Genomic DNA, 14,336 nt, shown 5'->3' with positions numbered 1-14,336 from the left:
TTCAGTTGCAGGGTAGATAGTGAAAGCTGTGTCTGTAGGAGCATTTGAATTAAAATCTTCATCTTTCACTATTTGCATTGTATATCTCATTTTCAAGAAACTACAGTTTTTACAAGTTGAGAAGGAAGTATCACTAGAACAATAAGTTCTTATTCCACAGTTTATGGTATACAGAAGTATAGTAGTAGTACATATCCAATTGTTAATTGATGTTTTTGACAAAATTTTGAATTATACTCGAGGGAAAAAATGTATGGTGCTTTCTTGGCAGGTGCATGTATTATGTGACCTGCAAGAAGTGTTTTCTGTATGGTTGCCTAGTTGAGGCAATGAAAGCTTTTAGGTTTTTGAACATAAAAATTACTTCACTTTCCCTTTCTTAGTTGCACTGTTAAAACAAGTTAAAAATTATTGTAGAGAAGTGTACATTTTCTGGCCTAATTAATTTTGTATCCCTGAATTGTTATTTCTAATTAAAAGCAAAGAAGAAACCCCTTGCCTGAGAAATACTGTCTGTCATCAGGCTAGATTATATGCCCTGAAGATCAAGTTGTCTCCTGTTGGTGCTCTCACCAGGCCTATAGTTCACAGATGATACCAAGAATGTGTTTCTTCAGATGCACAAGGTGTCAAAGATTTGGATGTTGTTCAAATACACCACCTTGGGGAAGCAAAGCATGCCAGGACCAGTCTTGGCTAACTGTTCCCTTTCTTGATGTTTCAGTCCAAAGTGAAGCATTTAGGCCTATTGCAAAGTGGAGTAAAATGCTTCAGATTTCTAACTGGAAAAAGTCTATGTAGGTAAAATTTTCACCAGGATAAAGTTTAACATTTTTATTTACAGAAACTTCTACAATATCAACTTCCAGCTGGTTACAGGGGAAAAAATGAATGTTGTGATTTCCAACAGGCTGGAAATTCAGAATTTCACTGAGCTGGGGACTGCTTTGGGCTTCTCAACATCTCCAGCTTGTACACAATGAAGTGAATAATTTGTGAGGGTGTCTTTATGACCACAGTAGTCCTTTGTGATATTTAGATGTTTTCAAACGTTTTTGCCTGACTGTATAAAACTTCAATTTCTGTGGTGTCCTTGTGTGGCAGAGACCATCCCTGTGCTTGTAATAGTGCCACATGTACATGATCATGGTTGCACAGTGTAACTGTTCAGCTATAACTGAGTCATGACAAACTTGATCACTTCCATGATCCAGTTTCCTACCTGCAAACAAATGGATTGCAGTCTGACTTTTCACTAGTGCATTTACTACTGTTTCATTTTTCTGTATGAAGTTACTGAGAAACAGTCATGTTTGTCATAGCTTGTTGGTTGACAGTGGCTATTAAAAACACTAAATTATTGTGAAGTCGTTCCAGTTGTCTTGATTGAGCAGTGCCTGCTGCTGCTGCTCGGAGTTTTCAGAAGTATAAAGGAAAAGAACTAAAAACTGAGTTTAGGTTAATGTGGATTGCTTAAGCTCAAATTAATTTAAATGTCTTAGGGTTGTTTTTTTTTTCTTCCCCTTAATGCCTTCCACTGGAAATTAAAAAATATGTATACCCTTTTGTCTGACTTCCTGGATTTTTTTCACAGTATGTCTGGATTTGGAATGAACAGAAATCAGGCATTTGGAATGAATAACTCCTTATCAAGTAACATTTTTAATGGAACAGGTGAGTTGATTCTGATCAATGTTGATCTTAAAGTACAGTAGAGATTTTTTTTTGACTAAATAAGTCTAATTGAATGTACTTTGTTCTGTTGGTGTGCAACCTTGTAGTAAGTTTCACAGCACTGCTCTTGGAGAAAATAACAACATAATAAGGGTGGATTTTAATACTTTTGAAGACAAAGTGAAAGTATTCTGTAGAATACTCACTCTACATCACATGACTGTAGATTATATCTGGTTGGTTAGAAATGCAAACAGACTTAGGGAATTGAAAAGGGGGTCAGAGAAAGAAAGACTTATCCATTTTGTACAAAACCATTATAGGAAGGTATTTTTTGGTATCTCCAATTCCTTTTAAACAGCTGGTTTATAACGTGATCCTTTCGATTCATTGTTTCAGTTGTGATTTTTCTTTGGGAATTACATCTTCACCTGAATTTAATGAACTAGAGAAAGGAAAATACCCTTGTACATAAATGCCTTAGGTTTGTCCATGTTGTTGTTTCTGTGGGTGACTGTGTATGTGAAGCAACTCAAGGTGGTGTTGACACAGGAGTAAAGGGTTTGGGCATCCCCTAGGACCTTGTGGCATCTTTATAGAGCTGCAGCTCTGGCCTCGCCAATGTAGTGTTTTCTGCAGCAAATCAAAAAATGTTCCCATGTAACTTGCACTGCATTGGCTCTACAGCTGCTTCAGCTTTATCTTACATCATCTAAGGACAAATCAGCTTCTTGATGCTGCTGCTAATATGGATTATTATCACCTCTCTGATTTCTTTAAATTTTAAACAGGACCTATCCTGGTACTGTCATTTTGATAGTCTGCCTGTATTTTATGCGTGCATTCTTTAATTCAAAATGAGTAGGCCTTGTTCCCAAATACTGTTGACTAGCTATTGTTTAAAAACAACCCCAATATCTTGATGCTCTTTAGGCTAGCCTCGTAACATAGAGGCTGTAATTATTTGTAATAATTACAGTAAGAATAAAAAGATCAACCTGAAGAAAGAAAATATATCCTACATTTATCTTGCACGTAATGAAAATCTTTGAGTAAAAAATGTAAAAGAATTTAAAATATCTGGTTTTATTGTAGATGGAAGTGAAAATGTGACAGGACTGGACCTCTCAGATTTTCCAGCACTAGCAGACAGAAACAGAAGGGAAGGAAGTGGCAATCCAACTCCATTAATAAACCCTTTAGCTGGAAGGGCACCCTATGGTAAGACTATACTTTTGAAAGCTCTTAGAATGAAATTGGTATTTGCTTGATTTAACTTTTGCTGTTCATAAGACAATAGGTAGTCTTTTCAAAAATGCCAAAGATTTGAGCTCCTAAGTCTCATTTTTCAAAATAAATAATCAATATCTCTGTGACTGGAGGTTCTCCGCAGACTTTTGTAAGCATTAGGACTCCTACCCTGTAGTGTCTCCGCCAATAGAGGTTGCTGGGGTTTTCAGTCTGTGTAGTATGATTACTCTGAAGCTGCTCACTCTAGATATTTCTTGGTAATAGGTTCTTTTCTAATTTACAAGAACTGTCGAGGTCTGAGCAGTAAATTTTAGAAATAATATTTGATTACTAGAGGTGGTATTGTGTAAAATGCCAGCAGCTGTAAACATACTGTGTATTTTCTTTTTGTTTATTGGTAATACTTGCTGTAGTACTGTTCACTGTGACTCTTATTATGAACATAGATTTCAAAAAGGAACCTTTAAGTATTAACTATTATCAGTCAGATTCCAAGTCTGTGTCTTATATAATCCTTGCTGAACAGCTTAAAAAATAATAAAAGGAAAAACCTTTAAGGTGGATACAAACCTTATTATTTGAGCCTGGAAAAAATTCAGGTAAGCTTAGTGTGAGGCACAGTACTTGTTTTTGTTACTGCTTTAGTCGATTTGTCATGCATGTTATATCAGCTACTGTGAAAAGTTGCTTTTACAATAAAGTTATTTTTGTGACACTTGTCAAATTTCCAACCAAAAATAACCCAGTGTTTTGCAACTATAAAAAGTTAGTGTTTTTCAGAGATATCTCCCACTTTAATTGAAGAGAAATAATAGATACCACGTTATCAGGAGAAAGTAGCCTCATGGATTGGGTGTAACCAGGGCCCTTTGCTTAAGATAGCTGTGAGAAAGAGCTACAGGAGTTGAACTGAAGTGCTCCTAAACACAGAGGAAAGTCACTTCCCCAAATAAAGACACTGAAAAGCCACACTGCGAGTGAAGAGCTTGTGGTTTCCATTAAATTTTATCTATCTCTGAAAGAGAAGCCATTACATGGAAAGCTGATAGAAGGTGAGAAGGAGACCCACACAGATGTACTTCAGCATGGAGCTGGAGTTCAGCATTCAGCAGCATTGCTGCATAAAAGTCTGTAACTGCACCCATGCTTACACCATTTCCCCACTTTGGTGCTAGCATAGCTGTTTGCATGGCTGTGTGGTGAGCCAGGAAAGAATTTTCTCTTTCTGAAGAGTGATCTTGAGCAATTGGTTAGTGCAGGGCATGTGTATGGTGGTAGAAACAATCAAGAAATAAGGATATGTCATGAACTGGACACTCTTTAGCAACAAAAAGTGGAGAATACTTTTGGTTGTGATAAAGAAAAAAAGATTTGAAACTGAATAGAGATGTACTTTATTCTTAGCTTATTTAAGAAAATTAGACTTCAAACAACTTTTTAGATAGAATGAGAATATGCAAGACAGTTAATTCACTATCAGTTCTATTGTGGAAGAAATCAGTTTTATCAGTGGAAAATATCTTAATTCTTGGATGAAAAGGGTAAGCAGCAGAAACAAGATTAACTTAGTGTTTCTTTTCTTAAAATAAAGGAACTTTGATCTCTAACTTCAGAATACTAAAGTCATACATATTGTCATCTACTGAACTATTTTTAGATCCTAAACATCTATTAAGAATCTTTGAAAAATAGGCCCTAGACTACTGCTGTCTTTTTTTCCTCTAGTGCAGTGTTGTTTGTAACCAAATCACTGAAGGGCAATCAAGGGCAAAGAATATTTGCCCTTCAGTGCGTGGTGTGGGGGCTTTTCTTTGGTCGTTTTTTGTTTGTTTTGGTTTGTTGGGTTTTTTTAACTGGCATTAGAAAAAAAAGAATGTTGCTTTTCAGTAGTCAGAATCCATGTTCCAATGTGACTGGCCTACTTTTTTTAAATTAGGGTCAGAGCACTGAGAGTTGCAGGCTAAATGCTTTCAGTTTTCATACTGAAAGTAGGAGTCGTTCTTATGTCACAGGCAAGTATTCCATTGGTGATATGTTCTGTTGCAAGTTAGCTGGGCATCCTTTAAGAATATGTGCTTCTAAAGAGACTCTGCTAAGAAATTCTTCATGCAATTAGGGGATGGAGGAAAAATGTATTATCATCTTAAAAGCAGTACATCCTTCCTTCATCAGTGGATTTCCTTAAATACCGCTTCAATAATGCCTGTAAAGATTATTTGATTATTTAGATGTGCAAAATACGCGCTGTTCCTGGTGAAAGTACTGGGCTTCATTCTTAAAGCAGTAGATGTGTCTATGAATTTAACCCAGAGTGTTTCTCAGCTCACACTTAAATAAGAGGCTTTAGTCTAATGTGTGTGGATGTTTTACATGAAAATGCTTTGTTTTGGTTTACCTGTTTTTTTTGAAAGCCATTTCTGCTATACAACTTGCATATAATGAAAGTGGGCAGTAAGCAAGATCAACAGCAGGAAATTCTTTACTTAGCAGTTGTTCAATGTTATTCCTGCTTTCATTTTGATGATAGTTGGAATGGTAACAAAACCAGCAAGTGAGCAGTCCCAGGACTTTTCAATACACAATGAAGATTTTCCAGCATTACCAGGTTCCAGCTACAAAGACCCAACATCGAGTAATGATGACAATAAATCTGTAAGTAAACCTTAAATCTTCTGTCATTTTGAGTATTCACACTTCTTTTGATGGCAGTATTTTAAAATGGGCAGTGACTATATTTGTAATATAAGATTTTCAAGTTTGCTCCTCTAAATTACCAACAAATTTTGCATAAGCAGCACTTGATATATAACTATGTAAATGGAATTTTTCAGGATGGTCACTGTGACCTTGCTTTCTTCATTTCATATGTCTTCTCTGTATCCTTTTGTATTTTGGAGAGGGGCCAGGGAGGAACTTGCAACACCTCAGGATTTTTTTTTTTTAAGAATTTATTTTTTTTTTTTTTCAATTTTGCAGTTCTTAATTTCTTTTTCTACCAATCCCAGCTCATTTTTCACTGTTGGTGCCTCTCAGCAGCAGTAGTAATTTACCCATTCTAACATCTTTCTTCAAAGATGTCAAATCCTTTAAAAAGTTAGGCGGCACAATATCACTTCAAGGTAAAATACTTGATGGGGAAATGAAATCATGGGGAGCAAGCTCTTTTAATAGAGACCATTACGTTTATGAGTATGTTGTAGACTACTAGGATACACTGTATCTCTTACCATGCATTAGATACATAGCCTAGATCAGAAGATCATGGGCTTTTTTCATTTTTGACTCTGAAGGATTTGTAATAAAAATGCTTTTTATTACAAGTGAAAGGTGAATAGAATTTGGATGGCAAAAAAGTTTCTTACAGTATTTGACAAAATGTACTAGTTTCTGATTGGTTTATTACTCATAATTGCAAAACATATGTCAATCAGTGTGGCATAGTGATGAGCAGGTGGTAGATGTGACTACAAGCTTGTGAAAACTGACAAATGTAACTGTTCAAAAAAGGGACAGGGGAAAGCCTAGCCCCCAAATGTTATGGTCAAGTGTATCGTGTGGAAAATGTTCTGATGCAGTTCACGTTGAATACAGTAAGGAAGGAGGGAGTAACTTGATTACATTTTGTTATTGCAGACTTGTTTTAAAGAATACTAAAGGGTAAGAAATAGTAGTTATGGAAGGTATCGTATCAGTATATGGGCTCCTGGATGCAGTCACAGTTTTCTTGCCAGACATAGTGTGTACATCTCTTTCCTGATAGTTGCAAGTAACATACAGTTGGCACATTTGCACCTGAAATTGGCTTGAGTTATTATCTGTGGCTGTATCATGGAGTGTTATGCAGGAGCAAGACTGTATGGGGAAAGATCTGTGACGTGATGGCTCCAAAATATCATCTAGTCACAGACACTTGGGCTATCTATTGTGTATTCAAACACAGATGTAAAACATTTTTCATCCTTTTAGACTGCAAGCTGTAGGCTCTCTAGTAGCTCTTACTGTATGTCAGGTATACTTTAGGAATTAAACAGAGTTCAAGAGCTTCAGCGTGGTTCTGTTTTAGTGCCTCATTTGTCAAGGTAACTTGACATACTGGTTTAGAGTGCTTGATGGTCAACAAGTTTTTCCATTTTGGTTTGTTTCCATCATACCAACTCTGCAAATTATTTCTAAATAGAATTTGAGTACATCAGGCAAAACATCATCCAGCACAGATGGGCCCAAGTTTCCTGGAGACAAAAGTTCAACTACGCAAAATAACAACCAGCAGAAAAAAGGGATCCAGGTGTTACCTGATGGTATGTGTCATTCCACTTTTTCTTCTTTAAAAATTTTGATGGTCATTTGGATCACCTTGTGGATTCTTCCACTTCTTAAAAGGAGAAAATTAATGTGTTCTTTCTGCCTAGGTCGGGTTACCAACATTCCTCAAGGGATGGTGACGGACCAGTTTGGAATGATTGGCTTGTTAACATTCATCAGGGCAGCAGAGACAGATCCAGGAATGGTACATCTTGCATTAGGAAGTGATTTAACAACACTAGGTCTCAATCTCAACTCTCCTGAGTAAGTTTCTGGTTTTTAGTATTATCTTCAGTTTGGGTTTTATTATGCTGTCATTCATAATAGACTTACTTAGCTCACACGACTGTCAAACCCACAAGATATTTTGCCAAATAAAATTGGAAAACACGATGACAGTAAAACAAAATTTTTATAAACAAGCTAATTGTGCTTCAAGACATACTGAGATCTTGTTAGGCAAGCTTTCAATAAACCTAATGAATTTGCTTATTCTCCTAACTTCTTTAGAACTTTCTTCAGGGATTTAACAGTGTATGGTTAATACATTCTATATATAGGTTATTTTTCAAATAGTAATATTCCTGACACTTAACTCTCAGCAATTTGGGGGTAAATTTGATTTATATTAGTGTAATAATGAACAGAGCATCTGTAGTGTTAGTCTGCACCAAAGATTAATTTAAATCAAAACGTGGTTTTGTAGTTAACTCTCAGTCAGTCAATGAACCTAAGTTCATCTAGATTTCCCGTAGAGGCAATGGAGAGAAAAACAGTTACTAATGGTAAGATAAGCACTTAAGATAGGTGAGATGACTCACCAGCCCAGGGTGCCTCTCTTTCTCTGCTAGTTGCAGAAGAAACCTAGACCAGTTTGGACAAAACTGCTTGTCTTCTAGGTGACTGTAATTGAGAGCAGTTCAATTTCTGGTATGCTAACTTTCAGCTGAGAGTCTCCCATCATTTTATTTCAGCAGAGATTTACACAGCCTTAGCCTTATTGACAGAGCAGTAAATGCATTTTAAGTTTTGCACATAATATAGTAAGAAAGCAAAGACCACACAAGATACTCCTGCACAGTTTTCATGTTTTGCGAATTTATATGGAGCTGCACTCTGTATGCACAAGTTCAGGGAAGACAGAATATAGATGTCAAGGTGAGAGGAAAAGCATAGGAAACCTGGCTCCTGATTTTTCTGTCTTGAAATACTTGGGATTATTTTATATCTTTATTTCTAGAGTCATAACTTTGTAGAAATTACCACTTCCAGAAATTCTTTCTATAAAGCTTGCATCAAAACTTAACCAAATTGTTATGATGTTGGCACTTCTAAAATTATTTCAAAGTCGATTGACTAGTTATTTGCAGAATGTATTACATTAACGCAGTGTCTTCTTCATGTGTAGTGTTAGTCTTGCAGGTCACTTCTCCTTTGAATCCAGTAGTTTCCCCTTCTCCCACAACAGAAAGAGAATTCATAAGGAACATTTTTACTGGCCATGGGTTGCTGCTTTTTCTTGGCAGTCCCAGAGCTTGCAGCATTCACTGGGAGACTGGTCTCCTGGATCTATGCAATAAAGTAATTTGCTGTTCAGATAGCTCAAACTTAATTTGAGGCTGATCAGCTGACAGTGGGATGCCCTTCCTCACTGAAATAATTTCAAGTATATCTGTATCTGAGTTCTTGAGTTCTTCCTAGGCACAGGTAGAATCTGGCCATGTAGTTTGGTTATATAGCTACTTTCTCTAGGTGTCAGCATGCAGAATAGTGTATAGTGTGATACTACTTTCGGTGATATTATTTCATATTTTATTCAATGTTGTTCATTAGTTTTGATGACTGTAATAAAGCTTAACATACCTACTGAAAAGTCTACATAAAACCTCCTAGGTTTACATAGTAGCTCATTGTAGAGGAGCATACTCTGATGCTGTGGTGACTTGTAGCTGTGTTATGGAGCTCCTGAATACAGTATCCAAATTATTTGGGTATGTTTGTACATAAAATGTATCTCTACCTGGCATGCTGCTGCTTTTCCTTAGCAGTTATGCTGTAAATAGCTGGATTTTTAACATTTTTAACATTTAATTACTATTTATAGGGTACTTAGGGTCTTGGATGGAGGAGATAGGGTTAATATTTAATCCAGACAGTTCTGTGTCATAAAGTTGGTTTTATGTTATCCTACAGAAAAGCTTTGCAAACAGCTTGTGCATTTCTCAGTGTGTGACCTGCCATCTTGCCTTATGTTACACCTTACGTATGAGTTGTCATTTGAAAAACTAAAAGCATTTCACATGTGAAAAGCCATAATTTTCTGCCTTGTGAGGTACTTCTGATGGTAAAAATATGCATCTGACTTAAACATTTAGCACAATAAATGGCTTTTAGAATTCTCTACACTAATGGCTTGAATTAACCCTTCTAACTCCTAGTTTTATAGAGATTTTCTGTGCAGCTTGGTTAAGGTTTATTTCAGTTGTTGAAAGAATAATTATGTGTCGCCTGTGCAGTCTTTTAATTCTTTAAGAAATATTTTTAATCCCTTGGGATAACTTAAAATTCTATATAAACAAAAAAAGGAAAAAAAATTGTATTATTTAATTTAATTCTTTAGAGATTATGTAGCTGTTCATGTTCTGAAGCTTTCTGAAATATTCATCAAATAGACTGTAAGCTGTCCAATAGCTCTTTGAAAAATGTTAAATTAGTAGAGTTTTATTTGTATCATAGAGGGAACACTGTGCACAAATTCGTCAGTTTTCATTGCATACAGAGGTGCAGTCTGAGTCTGTAAAATCCTGAATTCTTTGTGTAGGAAACCAATAGCATGGTATTGTGGATAACTAAAAGCAGGCTGTAGCTACATGCCTAAAGTACATTTTGCTTAGTACTTTTTTTAACTTCTTTACCTGTCAATTAGAAAACTCCTCAGTACATCAGTCGTTGTAGTAGAGTTGGAAGGTTTATGAAACTAATGGCTCCATATTTTTTAATATATGTTAGCAAAATCTATATGAAAAAAAGTATTAAATCATAGTAAACTTATGTTCATGTTGTGCTGGGGTTCAATTTATTTTTCGTCACTGCACTTTACTCTTAAGTCTTTACCGGTTAGTTTAAATATATATATATTTAAACAGATATATATATCTGCCAGTATAAGCTTTTTTTTCCCACTCTTAAATCATAGGCTAATAAATGAGAAGTCACCAGGTTTGTGGCAGCTATTCCTATGCAAATTGAAACCCCGTGAAAAATTGGTTCCCTAAAAAGAGTTGGTATCCCTGGCACTTAAGTTACCAAAATGATAGATTAAAAGAAAATCTTGACCCTGTAGATTCCCTTGGCAGTTAAAACACAATCTTATTCCATGTGTTAAAAAGAAAATTAATAAAAAATAAATGTAACTTCTCTAAGTAGGTGTACTAGTGGACTTCCTTTTCTCCTTTCTTCTCACCCCAGGCATTGATTTTGTTTGTGTGATGCGATTTTTAGGTTTACAGGGTTGGTCATGGGAGTTTTTTGGTTGGTTGGTTTGGGTTTTGTTTTTCATTTTGATAAATCTGTTCTTTTCTTTTTCTTCAGAAATCTTTATCCCAAATTTGCATCACCCTGGGCATCGTCACCTTGTCGACCTCAAGACATAGGTAAGAGAGAAATAACTATTTAATAATATAGTAATATGTGCAAATTATATTCATTTACATGTCTTAATAGTTGCATCAATTCCGATTCTTTTTTAGACTTCCATGTTCCATCTGAATACTTAACTAACATTCACATTAGGGATAAGGTGAGTACGTGTGTGTGTGTGTGCTTATTTTTTGTTAATTTATTACCCATAATTTTCTAAATTTTCTTTCAGATAGGTAATGTTCAAATCAGTGCATTTTTATGGATACCCTCAATCTTTTTAGGAACAGTGATTCATTAACCAGCTAATTGGACACATTACACACCCAGTCCACATTAGAAAAAGAAAGGGGAAAACAAAACTGAGAATGGGCATGGTTAGGTAAAGTACACACTGTGGTTTTTAGAGTATGCCCTTCATGCAAGGCAGATGTTTGTTATAATCCACGTACTGTAGTATTCAAATGCCATGTTAAATTGAGGTATTTCTTCTTGATATAAGCTCAGAATTGTGGTTCAAGATAGTCTCACATTTATCTGTTGCTCATAAATAAGGGTTCTTCTCCTTAGATGTATTTTCTTTCAACTGTTGTAGTTCTGAAAGAGGGATCGCTGAGAAATACTGTAAGAAGTTGTAACTTAATAGAGTGTGAAGTGAGCAAATACATGTAAATAATTTTTTTTATTGAAAAAGTAAGTAGATGAGGATACACAGAGGTGCAGGGGGAAAATTTTGTCTTGCTGATTCATTACTTCTGTTTGTTTTTCTGTTGTATCTTTTAAGTTTGAAAAGCTAACTAAAAGTGAAGAAAAATTATTGTTTCAATAATTATTACTCTTGTGTATTAGAATATAATTTGCAACACACTTAGGATGGAAGCACATTCTGGATGTGTCCTTGTGTTATTTAAGTGGGATAGTATGTATTAAAACATTTATCTATTGTGATTTTTCATCCTCATTTTCTTCAATCTTTTGCAGCTGGCTGCAATAAAACTTGGCCGATATGGAGAAGATCTCCTGTTTTATCTCTATTACATGAATGGAGGAGATGTATTACAGCTATTAGCAGCAGTAGAGCTGTACGTTCAAACTATTTTGTCAGTCTTATATGATTTAATCTATTGCAGTAACAAAGTAGTAGATGTAAGCAAAAAACCCAACAAGTTAGACTCTGAAAAGAGTCAGTATAAAGCTGGAAGCTCTTTTAAAAATACCTCCTCCAACCTTGGTTCCATTTTATGCTTTTTTTCCATTGATATAGTGGAAATCAAAAGTCTGTCTCATAAATTTTACACTATTATGAAGCACTGTGAAAAAGTAGCAGGTGCCAGTCATCATTAACCATCTAACTTATCTTCAGAAAATGAAAAACAGTAAATAATCATAAAAAGAATTTGTTCTTTGAACCTACCAGATTTCTTTAAGTTTCATATGTGATTAGTTTGAGGTGTAATAATTGTATGGAAGAGGTATGAGATTGCAGGTGTAAGGATGTCTTAGAAACTTTGTTTTGATTTTGAATGCATTATGTAGTCTTGATGAAAACCCTTAAAAGTGTATTTTATGAAGTCAAATTCAGTCAACTAACACCAGAAATTATTTTTCCTTCCTATTAAAAAATGAAAGATTTAACCGGGATTGGAGATACCACAAAGAAGAGCGAGTATGGATCACCAGGGCACCCGGCATGGAGCCAACGATGAAAACCAATACGTATGAGAGGGGAACATATTACTTCTTTGACTGTCTTAACTGGAGGAAAGTAGCTAAGGTATCTCTTTTCCCTTGTGCAGATTTTTTAAGTCTGTCAACCGTGTATTTTTAAAAGGGCAAAAGTAAAACCCAACCTACTCCCTAAAAATTGCTAACTCCTTAACCTACCGTTTAAGTTCATTATCTTAATTTTTGATGTGTGAGGGAATAGAGGTTGCCTAGAACACTGCTTTTTTTGTGGAAAAGGAGATGTCTCTCAGTTTGCTGTGTTCCTTGGGAGGTACAAGGATGTAGAATTTGGGAGTTCTGTTTAGATGGAAAACTTTCCTCAAGTACAGAATTAAAGAACAGAAAGCATTGTTTGGCACTTAAGAAATTGTACTTGCAGATATTTTATTGTTTTGTCTTAGAAAATTCAATAGGGAGCTACCACATTTCACTTTGAAATTAAAAAAATAGGTATGATGGGATGTTTGAGGGGGGTTGAGTGTTTTGGTTTGGTTTGTTTGTTTAGGGTGTTTTGGATTGTTGGGTGTTTTTTTTTTTCCCCAGATATGTTTCTCCTTGAGCATACAGAGGACTTTTGTGCTCTGTTGTTTGAACATCAGAGCACTTGGAAATAAATTGCCTCTTTTACGGTGGAGGCATGTTTTCATGATGCTTGTTTTCTGTATTCCAGGCCAAGAGGCATAAAAAAAAATACCAAAAGCTACAGTCTTCTCCCTTCCCAGTTCTGATAATCTATTCATTCCTTTCTGTCCATGAGTACTGTCGGTAACGTTCACCTATTACTTGTTAGCTGAAGAATTTACTAGAATTGTGCTTCATTTTCTCTACCTTCCCCCAAAGATAGTTACTTTTCAGCATCTTCCTAAGACCATCCAACTTCCAATTCCAGCTTTTAAGACCATCTTGTACAATGCCTTTTCCTTGCTGGATCCTGATTTCTGTGATTTCTCCACTAAAACAAAGATTATTTTCTAATGCAGATATGTCCCAAAACACTATTTGAGAGATCAGGAGTGCTAACATTGACTAAACTGGCAAGAGATGTGCTCTTTTGAAAATAGCCTGCCCTCCAAGGTGATGCAGCCAGCTTTAGCTGGAGCTGAAAAAAATGCATTCACAATATATGTACAACCATTACACCTACCTAGAGCCTGTCTAAGTTAGAGAGTTTGTCAAGAAAATAATTCCCCACTTAAATTTGGTTATATGAGGTTTTTATGGATGTGGGATGATTGTGCTTCAAGTTTTAACTGACATGTTGGAGCAAACATAAAAATTCCATGTCAGACCTTCTGTAGATACGGTATCACACTCTTCCTTTTCTCTAAAAAACACTTAACAGATCAGACCAAATTAATCTTGAAGCCTTGAACTCAACAGATGCGATTCCAGCTTGTTGGAGCTATGTTTTGTGGTTCCATGTGCTTAGGTATTTTGTTTATTCAGAGTTTAATCAGGTTCTTCTATCAGTGGAATTGAGTTTTTACACTATGTGGAAACAACATTTCTTTTACTAGGAGGAAGTGGTGCCAATTGTATAAGGGTAGTAACAGCTTTAGTTTCTTCTTTTTCTACCTGTAGTAAATGCATGAAGCTGCTACTTGATGCTTAAGCATTACTTTTGAATACACTATTTTCTCTGTTTGGACTCCTGAGTGGTGTCCTGAAATTCAGCACCCAGTGCTTGAGTTGTTTATTAGCACACTACATCCTTCCTTTTTTAAAGAGTAGAGCCGATTCCATCT

At 35.6% G+C, this 14,336-nt stretch overlaps 1 protein-coding gene across 1 annotated transcript in view; it reads left to right on the top strand.

Annotated features, from left to right (window-relative positions):
* The window catches only part of CNOT2 (CCR4-NOT transcription complex, subunit 2), a 47,984-nt gene that overhangs the window by 27,450 nt on the left and 6,198 nt on the right, over positions 1-14,336 (top strand). The window contains exons 7-15 of the mRNA XM_010184809.1: positions 1,595-1,674; positions 2,770-2,895; positions 5,453-5,577; positions 7,103-7,223; positions 7,335-7,491; positions 10,819-10,880; positions 10,977-11,026; positions 11,848-11,948; positions 12,496-12,640. Coding sequence (XP_010183111.1) covers positions 1,595-1,674; positions 2,770-2,895; positions 5,453-5,577; positions 7,103-7,223; positions 7,335-7,491; positions 10,819-10,880; positions 10,977-11,026; positions 11,848-11,948; positions 12,496-12,640 — 967 coding nt within the window. The remainder of the gene's footprint in view (positions 1-1,594; positions 1,675-2,769; positions 2,896-5,452; positions 5,578-7,102; positions 7,224-7,334; positions 7,492-10,818; positions 10,881-10,976; positions 11,027-11,847; positions 11,949-12,495; positions 12,641-14,336) is intronic.

This window comes from Mesitornis unicolor, unplaced genomic scaffold (genome assembly GCF_000695765.1).
Source record: "Mesitornis unicolor isolate BGI_N332 unplaced genomic scaffold, ASM69576v1 scaffold30525, whole genome shotgun sequence".
Classification (NCBI taxonomy): Eukaryota; Metazoa; Chordata; class Aves; order Mesitornithiformes; family Mesitornithidae; genus Mesitornis; species Mesitornis unicolor.
This window is presented reverse-complemented; position numbering and strand designations above follow the sequence as displayed.